General features: G+C 39.8%; 1 protein-coding gene and 1 long non-coding RNA gene across 6 annotated transcripts in view; one reads left to right on the forward strand and one right to left on the reverse strand.

Moving 5' to 3' along the window:
* sv2ca (synaptic vesicle glycoprotein 2Ca) overlaps positions 1–20,472 on the forward strand; it is a 226,386-nt gene that overhangs the window by 165,241 nt on the left and 40,673 nt on the right. For all 3 annotated transcript variants that reach the window (XM_069937707.1, XM_069937726.1, XM_069937715.1), the window contains one exon: positions 10,812–10,971. In XM_069937707.1, the coding sequence (XP_069793808.1) occupies positions 10,812–10,971 (160 nt within the window). The remainder of the gene's footprint in view (positions 1–10,811; positions 10,972–20,472) is intronic.
* On the reverse strand, positions 1,410–18,992 carry LOC138763488 (uncharacterized). Of its 3 annotated transcripts, XR_011357609.1 has the most exons (4): positions 18,948–18,964; positions 15,365–15,409; positions 5,204–5,393; positions 1,410–1,910 (listed from the first exon to the last, which is right to left on the reverse strand). It is a non-coding gene; the product is annotated as an uncharacterized lncRNA (long non-coding RNA). The 3 variants fall into 3 exon arrangements; XR_011357610.1 differs by lacking the exon at positions 15,365–15,409 and having other exon boundaries at positions 18,948–18,992; XR_011357614.1 differs by lacking the exon at positions 5,204–5,393 and having other exon boundaries at positions 18,948–18,977.

Consider the following 20,472-nt stretch of genomic DNA (forward strand, 5'->3'; position numbering starts at 1 on the left):
TGTCTGTAAGAAGGAAAGCTCAAAAGTCTGCAGATGCTGTGATTGTAGTCAAAACAGAGAAATGCTGGAGGATCTCAGCCAGTTGTGCAGTGTCCATAGGAGGTAAAGGGATATTTCCAACATTTCAGGCCTGAGCCATTCCTCAAAGTATCATATAAGTCTGTAAGAAGTTTGTAAGTTCTCCCCATGACCTGCATGGGTTTTCACTGGGTGCTCCAGTTTCTTTCCACCCTCCAAAACATAAAGGTTAGTAGCTTTCTTGGATGAAATTGGGTGTCACTGGTTTCATGGGCTGGAAAGGCGTCCCACCATGCTGTATTGAAGAAATTAAAATATTTTAAAATGAACAATAATGGGAAAGAGCAAAATAAGCACAGATTTATATTGGTACATTTGTCTAAAACCATCCTTAGAGAGTTATACTGGTCAGGGCAGTGTTAATCTTTTTTATGATTTCCCTCCTTCCCCAATCACCTACTTAGAGTCCAGTGGGATATTATCAGGTAGTCAGGACAGAAAATTGTTGACATTCGAGTTAACTGGATTTTTTCCTGTTTTTATATGTTTTCTTGGTTTCAACTAATGAAATGCTAGGAATTTCAAAGGAGTTGGTTTGGGAGTATCATCTAATTTTTAACTTGTGGGCAGGGATATTTTCATTGATTTTCAGAGATAGTTTTCCTTGTACTACTGGGGAGTGAGATGCTCTGGGAGCTTTTATAGGCCACAAGTAAGATGAATTTGCAATTTTGTCAGCTACCTCTTGACCTTGGTTGATGAATTTCTTGCAAAAGGAAAACATCCCAGGAACTGTGTGAGGTTGCTGGACAGAGACTAGGAGAGAACATGTCTTAGCTCAGCATGCACTATTTTATCCCATTGAATGGTCAGTAATCCAACATGTATTCATGTATTTACCTTTCACAATTCATGTCCAAACTTTGTTGGGCAAGATCATTTTTACTGTCAATTAATTTACATTAGTTCCCAAAAAGTTAACATCCTGGTAATTTGGAAACCAGTTTGTTAACAATTTGCCTTATTTGCAATAATCTCCTGAGCCACATTATTATGATTCTATTTCCCAAAGACTTACAGGTTATTTTGAGAAAGCTATAGACTTTTAAATAGTTTACCTCCAAGTGGAAACACGAACCAAAAATAAATTTGCCAATGTTTTGATGAACCTCAACATGAAGCACGATAAGTAAGTTAGCAATGAATTAATCATCCAATTGAATGATTTTTCTTGAAGAAATACTTGAAGGTTTTAAATTTTGGAGAAAAAAAATCCATAAAATAGTATTGTTATGTCACAGACCAGCAGCAATAGAAATTGACCAAGGCAAGGTTACATTTGTTTATTTTAAAACAATATTTTTATTAATAACTAATAGTAATATAGCATATTAATCAAATCAACCCCAACTATGCTTGAATATGTGTGTATGTGTGTGTATGAGCTTAGGCTCAATTCTACGAAGTCATTCCAAAGTTCAATCTTAGAAATCCCTTGTCAAAATTTAGGCTTTTAAACTGATGCACAGAAGTAATCATGAAGGAAGTGGGAGAGACTGAGTGACCAGACTGCTGAAAACTCACAAATCCTTGTTGAGTTTCTTCCAGAAAAAAAATCCTTACATACAAACGGTTGTCACAACTCCCTTTTCCTTGGATAGAGGAAATTAAATGAGTAACTTCCATGATGCATCCAAAACCCAGGTACGGGTCAATCACAGTGACCTTTCCTTTGGTCACAGTGAGGTTCAATAATTCCCCTGACAGGAAGAATCAGCCGAATAGTCTATATCATACAGAGTCACTTTATCTCAGTGTTCCATGAGATGGCTGGTGAATAATATCCTGTTTCTTCAGTGTTTCACCCACATGACTCTCTCACCACCTGTGTCCTTGGAAAAAAAACCACAAAGATAAAGGTTCTATTATTGTCACATAATGCTATACTAAGAATGTAACATACATGAAATTCTTTCACTTTGTCCAGTGCGCCTCACAGAAATGAAGCCACAGTGAGGACACACACACACACACACACACACACACACACACACACACACACACACACACACACACACACACACACACACACACACACACACACACACACACACACACACACGCACCTTCTCCTCTCTAAAGTAGTGAATTTGGCTCCAGTCTGTACTAGTTGCCACACAGTTTCTCCATAGCTGTGAATAGTTGCAGCCTGTGCTAGCCCTTTAAGTGATACTCACACTAAATAAAACGGGAGCTTGTAATAGTATGAAGTTACAATTTCACAGTGGAATGTGACCAAGGGCAATTTACTCTTGTTCATTTCATCCAAATCCCATTAATATTTTGAAATCATCCAATTCATTATGACTCTCTTACCATTTTCTATGATTAATACATTCAAAAGTTAGCGACCAATTTTCTGAAACTCAGATCCTTTCATAACATCAGCATTTGCATTCCTGCCATCCTTCCTAGTACAGTTAGTGTCCTACTCAGATATAGCTGACATTAGTAATGTGACTAGTTTAAAAAATGTACCGGAGGGCGTAGGTTAATTGGGTGTAAATTGGGTGGCATAGATTCGTGGTCCAAAATGACCTGTAACCATGTTGTACGTCTAATATTTTTAAAATAAAAAATATTTTAAATTTTTTAAAATTAAATTATTATTAAAAATTAAATAAGAATTAAAATTAAAAAAGACACATTGGTAAGTGCCAATAGTTGGTATTTCTGAGCACAATAATGTGTGATGAATAATGCAAAGAGAACCATTTAATAGTTTGTGCCCAATGAAATTTAGATTGTTTAACAATGCATAATATAAACATATATATGAAATTAGACAACATGCTTAATTATTTTCCATCAATCTTTTAAAATGTAACTATCTTGAATGGACCACTATTTTATCTTTTTATTGAAAGTAGCTGTACTAACCCTTAAACATTGGAATTTAGACATCAAGAAGATCAGATATTTAATTTGAATTTTAATGGATGTTACAATAATCCATTTACTACTGGTACTTATTATTTGTTTGAGAGAATAGGGACAGGAGTAGGCCATTCAGTCCTCAATTCATTCACAGCATTTGAATTGAGCTTTTTTTAATCTTGACTTGCTCTGGATGACAAAAGACAATATTTAATAGAATTTTATAATTGTTAAAAATATCTAAATTTACAAATTCTGGAGAGACCACACCTGCAATATTTTGCACAGTTCTGGTCACCTAACTATAAGAGAGATATCATGAAGCCAGAAAGGGTACAGAACAGATTCACTGGTGAGCTTGGAAAGGCTGGGACATTTATCCCTCAAGCATAGGAAGGAGAGGTGGACTTTATAGAGTTATATAAAATTATGAGGGCCATAGATAAGGTAAGAAGTTATCATCTTTTTCCCAGGGTAGGGGAGTCCAAAACTAGAGGTCATGGATTTAAGGTGAGAGGGGAAAGATTTAAAAGAGACCTTTTCACTCAGAGGGCAGAAAGTATACTGAATGAGGAGTGCAGTAGAACAGAGGAATCTGAGAATACAGATACATAATTCCTTGAAAGTGGCCTCATTTGTGGATAGGTTTGTTAAAAAAAGCTTTTGGCATTTTGGCCTTCATAAATCAAAGTGTTGAGTATAGGGGTTGGGATTTACTAGGATGTTGCCTGAACTTCAGGAACTGAGTTACAGGGAAAGGTAAAACAGGTTGGAGCTTTATTCCGTGGAGCATTATTAAAGGTATTTAAAATGATAAGGGGGGTAGACAGAGTAAATGTAGATGGGGTTTTTCCGCTGAGAGTAGATGAGATACAAACCAGAGGACATGGGTTAAGAGTGGAAGTGGAAAGATTTAGGGGGAACATGAGGGGCAACTTCTTCACACAGAGAGTAGTGGGGGTGGAATGATCTGCCAGCTGAAATGGTGAATGCAGGCTCAATTTTAACATTTAAGTAGAACTTGGACAGGTACATGGATGGGAGAGGTATGAAGAGCTGTGGACTGGGTTCAGGTCAGTGGGACTAGGCAAAAAAAAAAATAGTTTGGCACAGACTAAAAGGGGCCTGTTTCGGTGTTGTAATGTTCTATGGTTACATGTGAATTCAATAATATGCATTGTAGCAAGATCCTAACTATTTTCTTGCTGTTCCCATCGCGAGATTCACAATGATATCTACCTACAACATCCAGGCTTAGTTAATAGCTTTATCTCCTCAGCATATATCATCCCTTCTTCTACTCTTTATAACTGAAACTTGAAATAGTTCTTGACCACTCTCCTCAGGTTGCTTATGTCCGAAACTGAAATTGATCATTCTTTAAAAGATAAGATTAATTAGGGTGGGAACCTTAGTTATTACCTATCAACCGAGTAGTTGTTCTACTGGATGTTAACTCCCTTGGTCTGATGGAAAGAAAGGTCACTGCAAATTAAGAGAAACTGCTGCTCTTTTCCCATCTGCATTTTTTTTGCCACATGACTGGGACAAAAGATCAGTGGAAACTCAGGCCCTGCCAACCACCAGTACTTCTTGACGATAACCACAGAAATCCTTCACTCTTAATGTGTGTCAGATCGCGAGGCAGATGTCAGTTGAATTATTCCAATTTTCTCTCTGCTGAAGACCTACAGTGTGGGTGCTCATTTTTTGAGTTGAGTCTCTAAAATCTTATCAACTGCTAGTACCAAGTGAGTTCCAGTCAATATTCCTTTCTTGGTAAGTCAATGATAAGAGCCCCGTAGATCTCCAGTATAAATCCCAGGGTTAGATGTTATGAGCTTCATGTGACAATAGTAACAGTAGAAACGAACACCGTTTCACATAATGAAATTTGTTGTCATTCAGCAGTACTGCAGAGCATATATTGCCATAAAATTAAATTTAAAAATAAATAAATAAATTAGTACAAAAATAAGAGAAAGTGAGGTTGTGTCTATGGTTCATACTCCATTCAGAAGCTGTCCTGGGTGTTCGTCTAAGCAAACTCTTAGACAACTGTGGCAGAGAATGTATTGCTTACTAGTGAGGAGTAGATGAAAGTCCATGAGTCACATGAAATAACTACAGGAAAAAAAACTGACAAATTGTGAATATTTTATTTATGTTGGGCTGTGTCATTCTGAAGGCACATTTCATTAGCTTGCCATGCTGATAAAATGTTTATTGTACTCTCATCTGTTCTCACCTGTTGATAGCAGATTCATATCTGTTATCTGAAGGTTATGCACTGTATCCATATCCACACCAGAGAGCTGGTCATAAATTCCATATTGACACTGCAGTCTATTACATCAGGATTGGTGAATTGTCAAAGGTCCTGCCTTTCAAATTGGGGTCAATTTGCCTTCCCTGGTGATTGATTTGATTCCACATAGCTATTTTGAAAAAGAGCAGAGAAGTTAAACCACTACCATGCCCCTCTTGTAATGATAGTGATCAGGTTTGCAGGGCCACTAGCAAGATCTTAAGGATATAGTTCCTGTTTGATTATACTTGGCTGCCAGCAGGGGCTGACACAGAGCAGGAGACTGGAGGCTTGCTGTTTCATGACATTCCTCCTGGTGCTGTTAACAACTTTAAAGAACCTTTTCCTTCATCCATGTGTTGTCTAAGAACTCACACATAGGAATACAAGATGAAATATCGTGTCAGCAGTGGGATCAAGGAAATTAAAAGGAAATACTTTAAAAGGAAAATCTAAAGTCAGCAATTAATCAGTGAAGAGAAGCTAACAATGTGAAATATGGAAGGATTACACCCACCAGTGAAATTTCAGCTGACAGGTAACATTGCTGAAAATTGGAACAGATTCAAACAACATTTTGGATTGTATTTAGTGGCAGTCAGAGCTGATGGGAAAAATGATAAAGTGAGAGCATCAGTTTTCTTACATGTCGAGGGTGATGAAGCCCTGGAGGTATATAATAACTTCACATTTGACTGACTGACTCGCTGATTAAAAGACAGACTTGTGTGTGATATTCCAGGTAACAGTCTAAGGGAAAGACTACTAAGAGAGCAAAGTCTAGACCTGGAAAAAAAAAACCATAGCACTCTGTTGGGCTACAGAAACTGTTAAAACACAGGCAAAAGAGCTGTTCAGTGAAACTAGCTACAACATGGGGTACAGTGAGCAAGAACAGACATAATCCATTTAACAAAAAAAGCGCCAAAGTGGAAAGAGAGGCGGGACCAGAGAACAAAAATGAAAGCCATGTGGTCGATGCGATATACAGCACCTACCAAAAAAGTGTCCAGCATATGGTAAAACATGCATTTTTTGGAAACAAAAACAACCATTATGCCTGTTGCTGTAGGAACCAAGTGCAACAAAGTAAGGTTCATGCAGTAGATGAAAGGGAGAAAGAGGAATTCTATGTAGATGTTGTGACTGAAAGCCAGAAAGAAAACAGAGACTGGATGTTGAGATTAAAAGTGAATGACATCTACATTCCAGTTAAGTTGTATACTGGAACACAAATTAATGTAATATCAGAGAATGATTTTAAGAACATTAGACCCAGACCAAAGATGTATGGAACAAAAGTGAAGGTGACAGGATATTCAGGTACCGATATACCAATGCAAGGAGAATGCATGGTCAAAGAGAAACACAAGGACAAAGAGCACATGTTAGCATTTATCATGGTACCAAAGAGTATACAGGCTATACTAGGTTTAAAAGTCTGTGAGAAATTGAACCTGGTAAAAAGAGTCCTTGTTGTGGAAAGCGAAGGAGAAACAGTCTATGATGAACTCACAAAAGAGTACAATTACCTATTTCAGGATCTAGGCTGCCTTCCAGGAGAACACATGATCAGAGTGGATAAACATGTGCCACCGATAATACATCCATGAAGAAAAGTTCCATTTGCACTTCAAAAACCATTAAAGGCAGAGTGGACAGAATGGAAAGCCTGAACATGATTCAGAAGATAGATGAGCCAATGGAGTGGGTGAGTTCACTCAACATTGTGGACAAAAAGAATGGAAAGCTTAGAATTTGCCTGGATCCAAGAGATTTAAACAGAGCAATAAAGAGATATCACTTTAAGCTTCTGACGCATGAAGAAATCATGTCACAGTTTGCAAATGCAAAGTTTTTCACCAAGGTAGATACATCATCAGAATTTTGGCAGTTGAAATTGGATGAAACAAGTTCAAGACTGTGCACGTTCATTAGTCCATTTGGCTGATACAGATTCCTAAGGTTACGTCAACTCCTGAAGTGTATCACAAAACTATCTATATGGTCTATGAGCACCTGAATGGTGTTGATACCTCAATGGATGACATCATAGTATGGGGAACCATGTGAATGGAGCATGATGAGAAACGAAGGAAAGTGTTGGAAGCAACAAGGAAAGCAAACTTAAAGTTGAATAGAGAGAAATGCCAGCTCAGGGTGACAGAACTAACATTTGTCGGAGATATTATTGGCAGTGTGGGCATCAGACCAGATCCCAAAAAGGTGTCTGCCATTGGGAACCACAATGCAAAAAGGACATACAGAAGTTTAATGGATGGTCAACCATATGGGTAAATTCCTATCCAACCTCTCAGAAAAGATGGCTCCATTGAGAAGACGAACAGAAAAGAACATTGAATGGGAGTGGAGTCATGAACACGAAAAGTCATGGAGGGAACTAAAGAAACTGCTCACAGACGAACCAGTTCTGATGTTTTACGACCCAGTGAAACCCATCAAGATATCATCAGACACATCACATAGTGGGCTCAGTGCAGTTCTTCTTCAAAAATATGATGACTGGCAACCCATTGCATATGCTTCAAGCTCAATGACAGATGCGGAGACAAGATACGCTCAACTTGAAAAGGAGCTGCTCAGCGTCACATGCACCTGTGAAAGATTTCATCAGTTTGTTTCAGAACAAGCAAACAGTGTAGAGACTGACCGTAAGCCCTTGATTGCATTCTTCCAAAAGCCATTAAATGAATGTCCACTTAGAATACAAATAATGATGATTAGGCTATAACACTATACACTGAATGTGGTGTACACTCTGGGTAAACTAATGTATGCAGCAGACATGTTGTCTAGAGCTGTTGACACAAGGGAGCCCACAAACAGCAAAATGGATGAAGACATAAATGCCTTCGTGGACATGATCACAAGTGCTCTGACCATATCAGATTCAAAAATGGAGCTCATAAAGTCAGAGACAAACAGAGATGAAACACTGAGACAAACGAGAAAAAACATCTTGGATGGATGACTCAACATGAAGCAGGACTGCTCACCTGACGTTTCAGAGTACTGGAACTGCAGGACGGAACTATCAGTGGTTGAAGACATCATCTACAAAGGAAATAAAATCCTTATCCCAAAGAGTCTGAGAAAAGAGATGCTAAAAAGAATCCATGGAGAACATCTCAGAATCGAAAAGTGTAAGAAAAGAGCACAAGTTGTGATTGTACTGGCCAAGAATCAACAATGAAGTGTCAAACTGTACAATATGCCGGAAATATCAAGCAAGCAATCCTGCAGAACCACCAAAGCCACACCCAGCACCAAACAGACCTTACCAAATGGTAGGCGCTGACCTATTCAAATGTCAAGGGAAGGACTATCTTGTAGTCACAGACTCCCTGTATCCAGAGGTATGTAGACTGAACACCACCACTTGCAGATGCTGTAATAACAGGTATGAAAGCCATATCCTCCAGACATGGCATGGCAAGTGAGGTCTTCATAGACAATGGACCCCAGTTTTGCAATTTAAAGTTGTGACAGTTTGCCAAAGAGTACACACCACATCAAGTCCTCATTTTCCGCAGTCCAATGGTCTAGTGGAAAAATCAGTACAGACAGTGAAAAGATTGATGTACAAGGCAAAAGACAGTAGAATGGACTTCTATCAGAGCATGCTAGCATAATGCACAATGCCGTTAGAGTGTGATATGTCACCAGCACAACTCCTTATGAGACGTAGGATAAGATCAAACCTACCCATTCAGGAGAACCTCCAAAAAACAAAGAGGGGGAGAAATTGAGGAAGTTCAAAGAACAACAGAAAGAAAAGCAAAAGTATTACTTTGATAGAAGAACAAAAATCCTACCAGAACTCTACACTGGTGACCAAGTAAGGCTAAAATACAAAACAAACTTATGGACTCAGAAAGGAACTATCTTTTGTGATGTCCAGCCAAGATCATACACCATTCAGACAGATAAAGGTGCTGTTCTGTGAAGAAATCGACAAGATCTTCAAATGCGACCAGCCACAGTAGATGGAAAGATGGATACCGTTGAACAACCTGAATACACAGCTGAGAAGACATCGTCTGAGGCAACAACTCAAATTCAAGGACAATCAATCAGGAGACCATCAAGACATGTCAATCCTCCTAAGAGACTCATAGAGCAAATTTAAAGACTCCAGTTATAGAATGAATGTAATGCGCGTCGAAAAAACCAGACTTGTTGATCCAATCCAAGGCTTTTATTAACTAAAAGACTGGAGCATATCACAAGTAGGTCGACCAGTCCAGAATGACTTGGTCTGGCTAGGAGCAATCCTTTAAGACTTGCCAGTAGGTGTGGCTACACTCTCAGCCAATCACAGTCATCCAACACTACAATCTGTACATATACACATTGGTGATAGAATTTGTACTATCACAATGAAGTAATGCTATCTTATTTGCCCTTCAGTTTTTTACTGTATGTAAATGTGAACACACAAAACAAGTTTAAAAAATGTTAACAATGTTAATAGTAACGAAAATGTAAGTTCTTGGTGTTAAAGTTAAAATTGCAGAGTTACACAAAGAAAACATGTTAGTTAAAAGTAAGCTACTTTTGTTGTAAGAAAGGGAAATATAATGATAGTGATCAGGTTTGCAGGGCCACTAGCAAGGTCTTAAGGATATAGTTCCTGTTTGATTATACTTGGGCTGACACAGAGCAGGAGACTGCAATATGCAAGATCCGTAATAGAGGCTTGCAGCCTCATGGTACAGTTTACATCAACTTTAAAATAAAGAACCTTTTCCTTCATCTATGTGTTATCTAGGAACTCACATATGAAATCAAGACGAAATATCTGTGTTATTGGCAGGATGAACCTTTCATGTTGCCTCATAATTTGTTGGATCCTTCTGTTAACTTCATCATTTCCTATATAATCATGACTATAAATCAATAAACTGTAATTGATTATAAGGCTTTTTGGGACCTTTGAGGACCTGAAAAGTGAGGTGTAGAGAAAGAAACAAAAATGCTGGAGCAACTCAGCAGGTCTCACAGCGTCCATAGGAGATAAAGATATACAAATTTTACTCTTTTCTTGCTTGAGCAGCTCACATTGTGATGAACATTGTTCCCATAAAGTCACTTCCATCCTTGTATATTATGTTACAAGTACAAGGAAACCTCGTTAGAACGTGATTCGTTAATCCGCGCAATTGCTTATAGCGCGGGTGTCTGTGGACCCCAAACACTGATTTTAGGATGCCAGGCTAACAGCCACAAACTCAGAAATGGACTCTTAGGACTCATTTACAAGATGTGCATGTTAATATGTGGAGTTTAAGTCTTAAACGTCTTATTATAGGGTTTGAGTCACAGCATTCTGTTTTCCTGCTTCCTGTATCATGACGTATTTGCATCTATTCCGCGACTTGGCTGTAATGCGGTATGAAATCTTGGACCCCAACTATCGTATTCTAATGAGGTTTTACTGTACTTCTATTCTCTGATTATAATATATATTGCTGAATTTTCTGTGCCCGCTTCATTTTGAATCTTATTGCCTTATCAATCCCCATAGGTGGCTCCATGGTTCTGTCTGGGATCAGCTGCTTCTTCCTGTGGTTTGGGACAAGTGAAGCCATGATGATTGGAATGTTGTGCCTGTACAATGGACTGACTATTTCAGCATGGAACTCCCTTGACGTGATCACTGTGGAACTTCTGCCAACTGACAGAAGGTCGGTTGACAATCTATTTTCTTTTTGCAAATATTTCATTCCCTAAGGTCAAACTGTTTCCTAAAATAAGATGTGGATCAGGCTTTACATTTAAGTGATCTGAATCTGCTGAAAAGTACCTCTAGTTTTACTGGAAATGCCACAAATTAATGCTTTCGGACATTTTGCCCAATGGAACAATGCTGTTAATTTGTGTCTTATCATTATATTTGTCTGCAAAAATGCTGCTGTAAAATTAAGAAGTATTTTTAGAACAATTTTCAAGTCCCAAAATGGAATTAATATCAATGCCACCAAAATCACATTTACAACATCAAGATCATTCACTAAAAAACATTACATTTTTATTTCAAGTATCTTTCTGCAAAATTGTGATTTCATGTTTATGTATGATTTAATATTGCTGAGAATATAAGGTTTGAATAAAAATTCAATGTTTTTGGTCCATATAAATTTGGTAGCCCAGATACTCTGCCAATTGCCAAGTCTGTTATCAAGTGAGAACTTTCTGAATTCGGGTCCCACACTAGGAATTTTATGTACAAAATCTTGGCTGACTCTGCAGCGCAGAACTGAGAGACTACTGTTCTATTATCAATGCCGCTTTAGGATGAGATGCTAAACTGGGAGCCTGTCGGCTGAATGTGAAGGGTCTTTTAGCATAATTTCAGAGCAAGGTTGTACTCCCACTACCCTGGTCAAGTTTTATTCTCCACACAACACTTGAAAAACAGGTTATATTGACGTATATGGGATCTTGCTCTGTGAAAGCAGTCAAATTTTCCACAGGCTCAAATAGATTCCTTCCTATCGATAATGTTCTGATAGAAAAGATGATGGAAGTAAATTCTGTGACAATTATTAAAAGCCTGGAGGATAGGTGTATAATTGAATAAACAACTCTTCTAAAGAGCTACCATAAAGAGGCAGACTCAATCACATTTTCATGGAGGGTGAAATGGGACAGTTTTCACCCACCCACTCCTCCCAGTGGCATTTTTGATGGGGTCCTAGGTGAGTGTGGGGGTACAATCCGTAAATATGTAATATTTGATTCTGAACTACTCTACATGTGGAACTGGAAACATCTGTTTCAATTTCAATCCTGATGGGTTTTGAACTCATATAATCTGCACTGGGGTCTTGATATTTTGTTAGTCGATTAAACTATCAGTGGCCACATGGATGTCCCAAACCAGGCATTCCGTAAACTGGAGGAAAACATTTGATAAGTGCAGGAAAAGGAAAGCTTCCTCCTCAAACCATTATAATCCCCTTTGGGCCCTTCAAACAAACCTTCACTGGTCACTCAATTGCCTCCACGCAAAGCCAAATGCTGCTCCCTTCGGATTGCTGCCTGGCTACCTTACCCCCATCCCTGATCTCTCCTAGTTTCTGGAAGTCCATCGGAGATTATTCCAGTTGTATTTGACAAGTGGACATACATCACTGAAGAAATCAAAGAGACTAAAAAAAAAATCACCAAATCCTGTGAACCTTGTTGTCTGCATCCCAAGATTTAAAACAAGATGACTACAAGTGAATGCATTCATGATGATCTTCTTACACTGAAACAGGCCTGATAGATTGGAAACAATTCAAATACTGATAGAAATGAGTGATTGGAGAATAGGATCAATGTTCTAGTGAGGGAATTGCTGAAACCTCTTGGTAAGACTTGACTTCTGACCAATTTGAGAAACATAATGAATGGATATTGTTTTGTGAGAGGAACTTTGTGTTTGACAGATCTGTAGACATAACTAACAGGATGGATTGGTGAGAATGTTTGATTCTGGTGCACTTGGATTCTAAAAATGGATTTTAAGTAGGTCAATGATGCATGGGGTTGTACAGCACAGAAATGGCCCTTCAGCCCACTGCACAAATGCCAACTCTTTGCCTATCTACAGTAATCCCATCTACCCACATTAAGATGCAATTCTTCCACCCCTTTATTTAAGTATTTGTATTTGATTCCACCATCTCTTTTGGCAGCAAGTTCCAGATATCAATCACTCTGAGCTAAAAAAAAACACCTACCCCTCAGATCCCCTCTAATATTCTTCACTCCCAGAAAAACAAATCCACCCTGCCTAGTGAGTCTTCATAAAGTCTTCCAATCTGGGCAACATCACGGTGAATCTCCTCACACCCTATCTAATGTGATCTCATCCTTCCTATGAGATGAGATTTGATGACCAGATTGAGCTAACCAGTGTTGTGTAAAATTTGATATAATGTCCCAATGTTTACATTCAATGTTCTGCCCTATGAAGGCAAGCATGCCTTCTTTATCCTCTATCTACCCATGTGGTCACTTTCAGGGAATTATGAATGTGGATTTGTAACAATTGTACAGAAAAGGTGATTACAAAAGAAATGTTCATTGGTTGGGAGTAATGCTTAGACATGGAGAGAGAATAGGGTAAAGGGCAGGAACTAGAGAGAGGAACCAAAGAGCTGAAGGTTTCCGGCAGGTAATGCAGCTTCTCTGGAAAGTGATGGGCAGTCGATGTCTTTGGCTTCAGCTCTTCATTGAGGATGTCAAGATCAGGCAAAAGCCCAAATAAGAAGGCAGGACAGTGGATAGGGAGAGGAGCACAGGTGATCACAGGTGGAAGGGGAAAGAAAAGAAAGGAGCTAATAGAAGATGGGGAAGGGTTCAATGGGCTGAGAAAGATGCTCATAGAAAGAAGGAAGGAAGGTGAGGAGCTAGAGGAAGGAGGGTGTAGATGATAGGCAAGCAAAGAGAAGGTAAGGAAGAGTCAGAGGAATGAGGGAAAACAAAGAGGGGAGAAAAAAAGAAAGGAGAAAGGGAGTTACCAGAAATTAGAGAGGTTGATATTTCTATTTCATGACTCTCAAGACATAATATAATGTATTGCTCCTCCAATTTCCATGTGACAGTACATAAGGCAATGGGAATGAGAGGTGGAATTAAAGTAGCTACCCACTGGGAGATCCTTGGGAGATATTTGGTTTCATGTTGGTAGCCTGGTGCTGGTGGGTTTCCTGAGAGTTCAGGACTGGAGCCTCAGCACTCTACAAATTATGTTAATGACTTGGATGAAAACTCAGAGGGCAATGTTTGAATGTCATGTTAATGATGAGAAACTAGGTGAGAAACATAGTAAATGGAAAAGCATAATGTGGAAAAATATACAGTTAATCACAGGAGTTAAAACAGAAAAGATGTTTTCTGAATTGCAAGAAAGTAGAACCCAGTCCATAAAAGGATTTTAGTGATGTAACTGATAAAATCCTGAAAATTAACACCCATGTACAGCAAGTAATTAAGAAGAAAATGGGATATAAATAAGCTAGAGTACAAAAAATAAAGGAAGTTTTGTTGCAGTTTCACAAAGCTTTGGTGAGACCCAACATGGACTACTGCATGCATTTTTAGTATATATACAGTATATGAGAATTGGCAGTGGCGTATATTTTAATTAAGCCATTCCACACTTCATCCCAAAAATCAATGAGGAAAGATGAAGTTGAATTAAGCCACTGACCTGATGCTGCTCAACCTGCTGAATATTCTCACCATTCAGGACCACAGCACCGGCAGTACTGCTGCCATTTTGACCATCTCTGAGACAGTTTAGCAATAACATGTATTTATATATTGATTTTAAGGCCGCAAATTATTCCAAACTGAGGCTGCATGGTTGGCGCAGAGTTCAGCGCAACACCTTTAGAACACCAGCAATTGGGACCGGAGTTGGAAACCCACACTGTCTGTAAGGAGTTTGTACATTCTCCCGTATCTGCGTAGATTTTCCTCAGGAGCTACGGTTTCCTCCCATCCTTCGAAATATACCGGGGGTGTAGGTTAATTAGGTGTAAATTGGGCATCATGGGTTCATGGGCCGAAATGGCCTGTTTCCATGCTGCATGTCTAAATTTTAAAATTTAAATGTCAAAGCACTTTTTGTAAGAGAAAATTGGCACTAAATCTCACAATGGAGTCTCAGGGTTGGTGATCAAATGCTTGGTCAAAGAGATAGCCTTTATACACGATCTCACAGAAGGAAAAAGCCATAGGAACAATGTAAATACCCATAGGCTCTTTGGCCGAAGGTGAAAACATGGCGCCTAATGCGGACTGATGAAAATCAGGCATCCCAGAACAGAGGTCAGGTGAGGTGTGGGGGGGGGGGGGGGGGGGTCACGTGGGGAGTGTGTGCAGAGACATGGGAGTTTTCTGTAGCAGAGGACTTTTCAAAGCTGGAGAATAATGAGGACATTGATAGATTTGAAATAAAGATGATAATTTTTAACAGACATTACTAGACCGGAGCCAATTTAAGTCAGGAAACTTCGAGGTGATGGGTGCAGTAAACACGGTAGAAGCTATGATGCTGCCATAGAGTTTAGAAGAGCTTACGTTTATAAAAGATGCCAGGTTGGAAGAAGAGAGGAGTAGCCGGTCCTAAAGAGAAGAACATTGGCAACAGATGAGCTAAGCCTGTTTGGAGATTCAGTCATCTCATAATTAGTTTTACATCTCGTAATATTCCTGAAAAAATATGTAATCATCTTTCTGTCCGATAATGTTATTCTGCTGGATATGAGAAACACGAGGAAACGTTTTAGATAGCTGGTGGCAGCTTCCATAATTAGTCTCCCTTCCCTCCAATTTTCTGTATTCATGTGAAAGATCAGACCTCCCTGTTTATAAACACGGGCCTTGACATTCAAGGTATGCTGAGTCATAGGCCGTGGAGCTATCAACTCCAGATAATGTTGCTATTCATTCTGCTTGTCCAGGAACCAGTCAGCAGCTGGTTCATGAATGAATAAATGAACATAGAACACAGGCCCTTCAGCCCTCAATGTTGTGCCAACCCATATATTCCCTTAAAAAAAGTACCAAACCCTCCCTACCCCATAACCCACTATTTTTCTTCCATCCATATGTCTGCTTGAGTCTCTTCAATGCCTTTAATGTTTCAGCCTCCACCATCATCCCTGCCAAGGCATTCCAGGCACCCACAACTCTCTACATTAAAAAATGTACCACTGATGTCTCTCCTAAACTTCCCTCCTTTCACTTTGTACATATGTCTTTTTGTGTTTGCTATTCCTGCCCTGGGAAACAGGCATTGGCTGTCCACCCTATCTATGCCTCTCATAATCTTGTCGACCTCTATTAAGTATCCTTTCATCCTTCTATGCTCCAAAGAAAAAGGTCCCAGCTGTGCTAACTTTGCCTCATAAATCTTATTATCCAATCCTGGTAAGTCTCCTCTGCACCCTCTCCATAGCTTCCACATCCTTCCTGTAATGAGATGACCAGAACTTAACACAATACTCTTAAGTGTGGTCCTACCAAGAGATTTGTAGAGTTGCAACATGACCTCTCCACTCTTGAACTTAATCTCACTATTAATGAAGTCTAGCATCCCATAAGCCTTCTTATCTATCCTATCAACCTGTCTGACAGCTTTGAGGGATGCATGGATTTGGACCCCAAGGTCCCTCTGTTCATCCACACTCTTAAGTAACTGACTATTAACCCTGTACTCATCCTTTTAGTTTTTCCTTCCAAAATGCATCTCCTCACACTTATCTGAATTGAACTCCAACTGCCATTTTTCTGTCCAAATCTACATCCTTTCTATATCCTCTTGTAACCTTCGACAACCTTCATCTCCATCCACAACTCCTCCAACTTTTGGATCATCCACAACTTACTGACTCATTCTTCCCCCTCTTTATCTAGGTCATTTTTTTAAATCACAAAGAGTAGGGGTCCCAAAACAGATCCTTGCAGTACACTACTGGCCACAGACCTCCAGGAAGAATACTTTATTTCTACTACTACTCTCTGCATTCTCATTGCAAGCCAATTTAATACCACACAGCCAAACTTCCATAGATCCCATGCGTCATTAGTTTCTGAATGAGCTTTTCATGGGGGACTTTGTCAAATCCCTTAATAAAAGTCTATATCCACCACCTTATCCTCACCAATTTCTTTTTCTACCTCTTCAAAAAACTCAGTTAGGCTCATGAGGTACGATCTTCCCTTTACAAATCCATGCTGACTGTACTTCTCAAAATGTTCATAGATCCTATCCTTAAGAATCCTCAACAATAGTTTGCACACCAGTGACGTATGACTCAATGTTCCATAATTCCCAGGATTCTCCCTATTACCTTTTTAAAGCAAGGGGACCACATTTTCTATTCACCAATTCTCTGGCACCTCTCCTGCAGTTAAAAAGGACTCAAAGATCATAGCCATCATGCACCAGCTAATGGCTTCCCTCAGCAGCCTGGAGTATATAGCATCCAGCCCTGGGGACTTATCAATCTTGATGTTTTTGAGAAGATCCAGCATTTCCTCTTCCTTAATCTCTACATTGTCCAGAACACAAGATTGTTCTATTCTGTCCTTACCATGATTAAGGTCCTTTTCTCTTGTGAATACTGAAGTAAGGTATTCATTTAGGGCCTCCCCAATCTCCTCCACCTCCAGGCACATGTTGCCTCCTTTATCGTTTAGAGGTCCCACCTTCATTCCCATCATCCTTCTGTTCTTCACATATGCATAGAATGCCTTGGGTTCTCCTTAATCCTACATGCCAAGGTCTTCTCATGCCCCCTTCAAGCTCTCTTAAGTACTTTCTTAAACTCTTTCCTGGCTACCATGTACTTCTCATGAGCCCTTCCTGCCTCCTATATCTAATATATGCTTCCTTCTTCCTATTGACTAGCTGCCTCACCTGTTTCGTCAGCCACGGATCCTTCTTCCTACCATCTTTTCCTTCTCCCAATGGGACAAACGTATCCTGAACCCAGCACAAATGGTCCCCAAACTTCCTCCACATTACCTCTTTGCTTTCACCCTTAAACTTCTGTTTCCAATTTACCTTCTCTAGTTCCTACCTCATCCCATTGTAATAATCTCTTCCCCAATTAAGCACTTTCCCATTTTGTCTACTTTTGTCCTTTTTCATAGCTATGCTAAAGCTCAGGGAGTTGTGGTCACTCTCACCAAAATGCTCTCCCAGCGAGAGGTCTGCCAACTGACCAGGTTCATTACCCAGAACCACGTCCAGTATGGCCTCTCCTCTCCTCTGTGTCAGGAATCCTTCTTGAACACACCTAATGCTGGAAGATCAAAGCCACCATCTCCAGCCATCAACTCCTGTCCCTCGTTTGCCAACTGTTCATACTAGGCAAGGTTACTGGAAACCTTGTTTGCATAACAGACGAGTCTTTAAATTAAATTTAGACCTATAGCATGGGAACAGGCCCTTTCAACCCACAAACCCGTGCTGCCCAATTATACCCAACTGACCGACAACCCTGGTACATTTTGAACGGTGGGGGATAAATTCAGCCTCATCTATCCCTCTTGCAGTCAGGAAGTGCCAGTCAATATTAGAGAAGTTGAAGTCTCTCATAACAACAGCCCTGTATTTCCTGCACCATTCCAAAATCTGCCTGCTTATCTGTTCCTCTGTGTCCCAAGGGCTATTTGGGGGCATATAGATTACTCCCAGCACAGTGATTCCTCCCTTCCTATTTCTGATTTCCACCCACACTGACTCAGCAGACACTCCTTCTACAGTCTTCTCCCTTTCTAGAGTTATGATACTATTTCTGACCAGTAATGCTACTCCCCCCTCCCTTCTCTTACCTCTCATCCTATTCTTTTTCAAACACATAAATCCCAAATGAATTAGTTTTCATATCATTTTGCATGACTCTGGATTTATGAGGTCCAGAATTCAGGAGGCTGACCAGGGATCCATGGGTATAATCATGTTTATAGTCATAGAGTCATACAGCATAGAAACAGTTCTTGTCCATGCAGACTGTTCCCTCAAACCAAATACCATTCATCAATGGTAGGTCCATAGCCTTCCATGCCTTGATGAATCAGGTGCTTATTTAGAGATTCCAAACTCCAGCTACTGTCTGGTGATAAAGCTCTTCTATCATGGTTGTGTACTTACCTGCGTCGGGAGCAGTGCCGGCCGCCTCTGATGACGTAAGTGATGCGACGCGCAGGGATGATAGTGCGCATGTGCGGGTGTGTTAAGCATCAGTATACGGATAATGAATCTCCAGTGCAGGAGAGAGAGAGTGAGAGCATCAGGATCACCCATGTGGCAGTGAGCCAATGAGAAGGTCAGAGGAGTTTAACCAGGTGGTGTTTGGGGAGTTGAATAATGTAATGTTGTGTCTAGTGAATGATAAAAGAAAGGGGACTTGGCGTGCTGAAAGGAATGAGTGAGTGTATTCTTTATTTGTTTGTAAGCTGTGGCAAATCAGTGTCGTTACACATCCTTGTATCCCCTCTATACCTATGCCCTCTGGTTATAGACATCTCTACTGGGAAATATCTAGAGGTGACCAAGACAATGAGTGAGAGTTTCAGCTATCAAAGAGCTGAGGCTTATATTGTTATTAAATTTGAAAATAACTCGAGTCATTGATGGTGTTTTCATGCAATCCAAGGTGGCACGGTTAGTATAGTGGTAAGAGCAACGCTATTACATCGCCAGTGACTGGGACCGGGGTTTCAATCCCGTAAGGTTTGTACATTCTCCCCGTGTCTGCATGGGTTTCCTCTGGGTCGTCCAATTATCCCCCACCGTTCAAAATGTACCAGGGTTGTCGGTCAGTTGGGTATAATTGGGCAGCATGGGTTTGTGGGTTGAAAGGGCCTGTTCCCATGCTATAGGTCTAAATTTAATTTAAAGACTCGTCTGTTATGCAAACAAGGTTTCTAGAAACCTTGCCTAGTATGAACAGTTGGCAAACGAGGGACAGGAGTTGATGGCTGGAAACAAGGCCTGTGACTGGAGATGGTGGCTTTGATCTTCCAGCATTAGACCCAATTACCTGACACATTGGCTACTTTATACTTATGGTTATTGAGTAAATGTAAGAGAATCAAGGGTTATACAGAGAAGGCAGGAGAATGGGGTTGAAAATTATAGTAAATTAGTCACCACGGAATGGTTGGGTAACTTAAAATGCTGAATGGCTTGATTCTGCTTTTTTTTTGCCAGCCTTGCAGGACTCCAGAAGGAGCTCAGCACATGATTGATGTAATCAGTCCTCTGTGGTGCCACATCATTGTGCTGGAGATCACATGACTGAACATTGCCCACACTAATAGTATAACCTTCAGTATTTATATTAGGAGTAGAGACATATCAGCTAGTAAAGCTCTTTAAGTCAAAAATTGGGTATTCTGACATATTGAAAGCAAATAGTTTCAGATTTCTGATTTATTGTCAGAGTACATACATTTCATCGCATACAACTCTGAGATTTCTTTTTCCGCGCTAGGATTACCACTAACTGGTATCGCAAAAAATAGACAGTACACAGCGTAAAATATATAATCAAACAAAGAATTGTAAACAAACTGACTGTGCAATGCAGAGAACAAAAAGAAAATCAATAAAGTGCACAAGTAAGAGTCCTTAAATGCGTCTCTGATTGAGTTGGTCATTGAAGAGTCTGATG

The sequence above is a fragment of the Narcine bancroftii genome, chromosome 1 (assembly GCF_036971445.1).
Source record: "Narcine bancroftii isolate sNarBan1 chromosome 1, sNarBan1.hap1, whole genome shotgun sequence".
NCBI lineage: Eukaryota > Metazoa > Chordata > Chondrichthyes > Torpediniformes > Narcinidae > Narcine > Narcine bancroftii.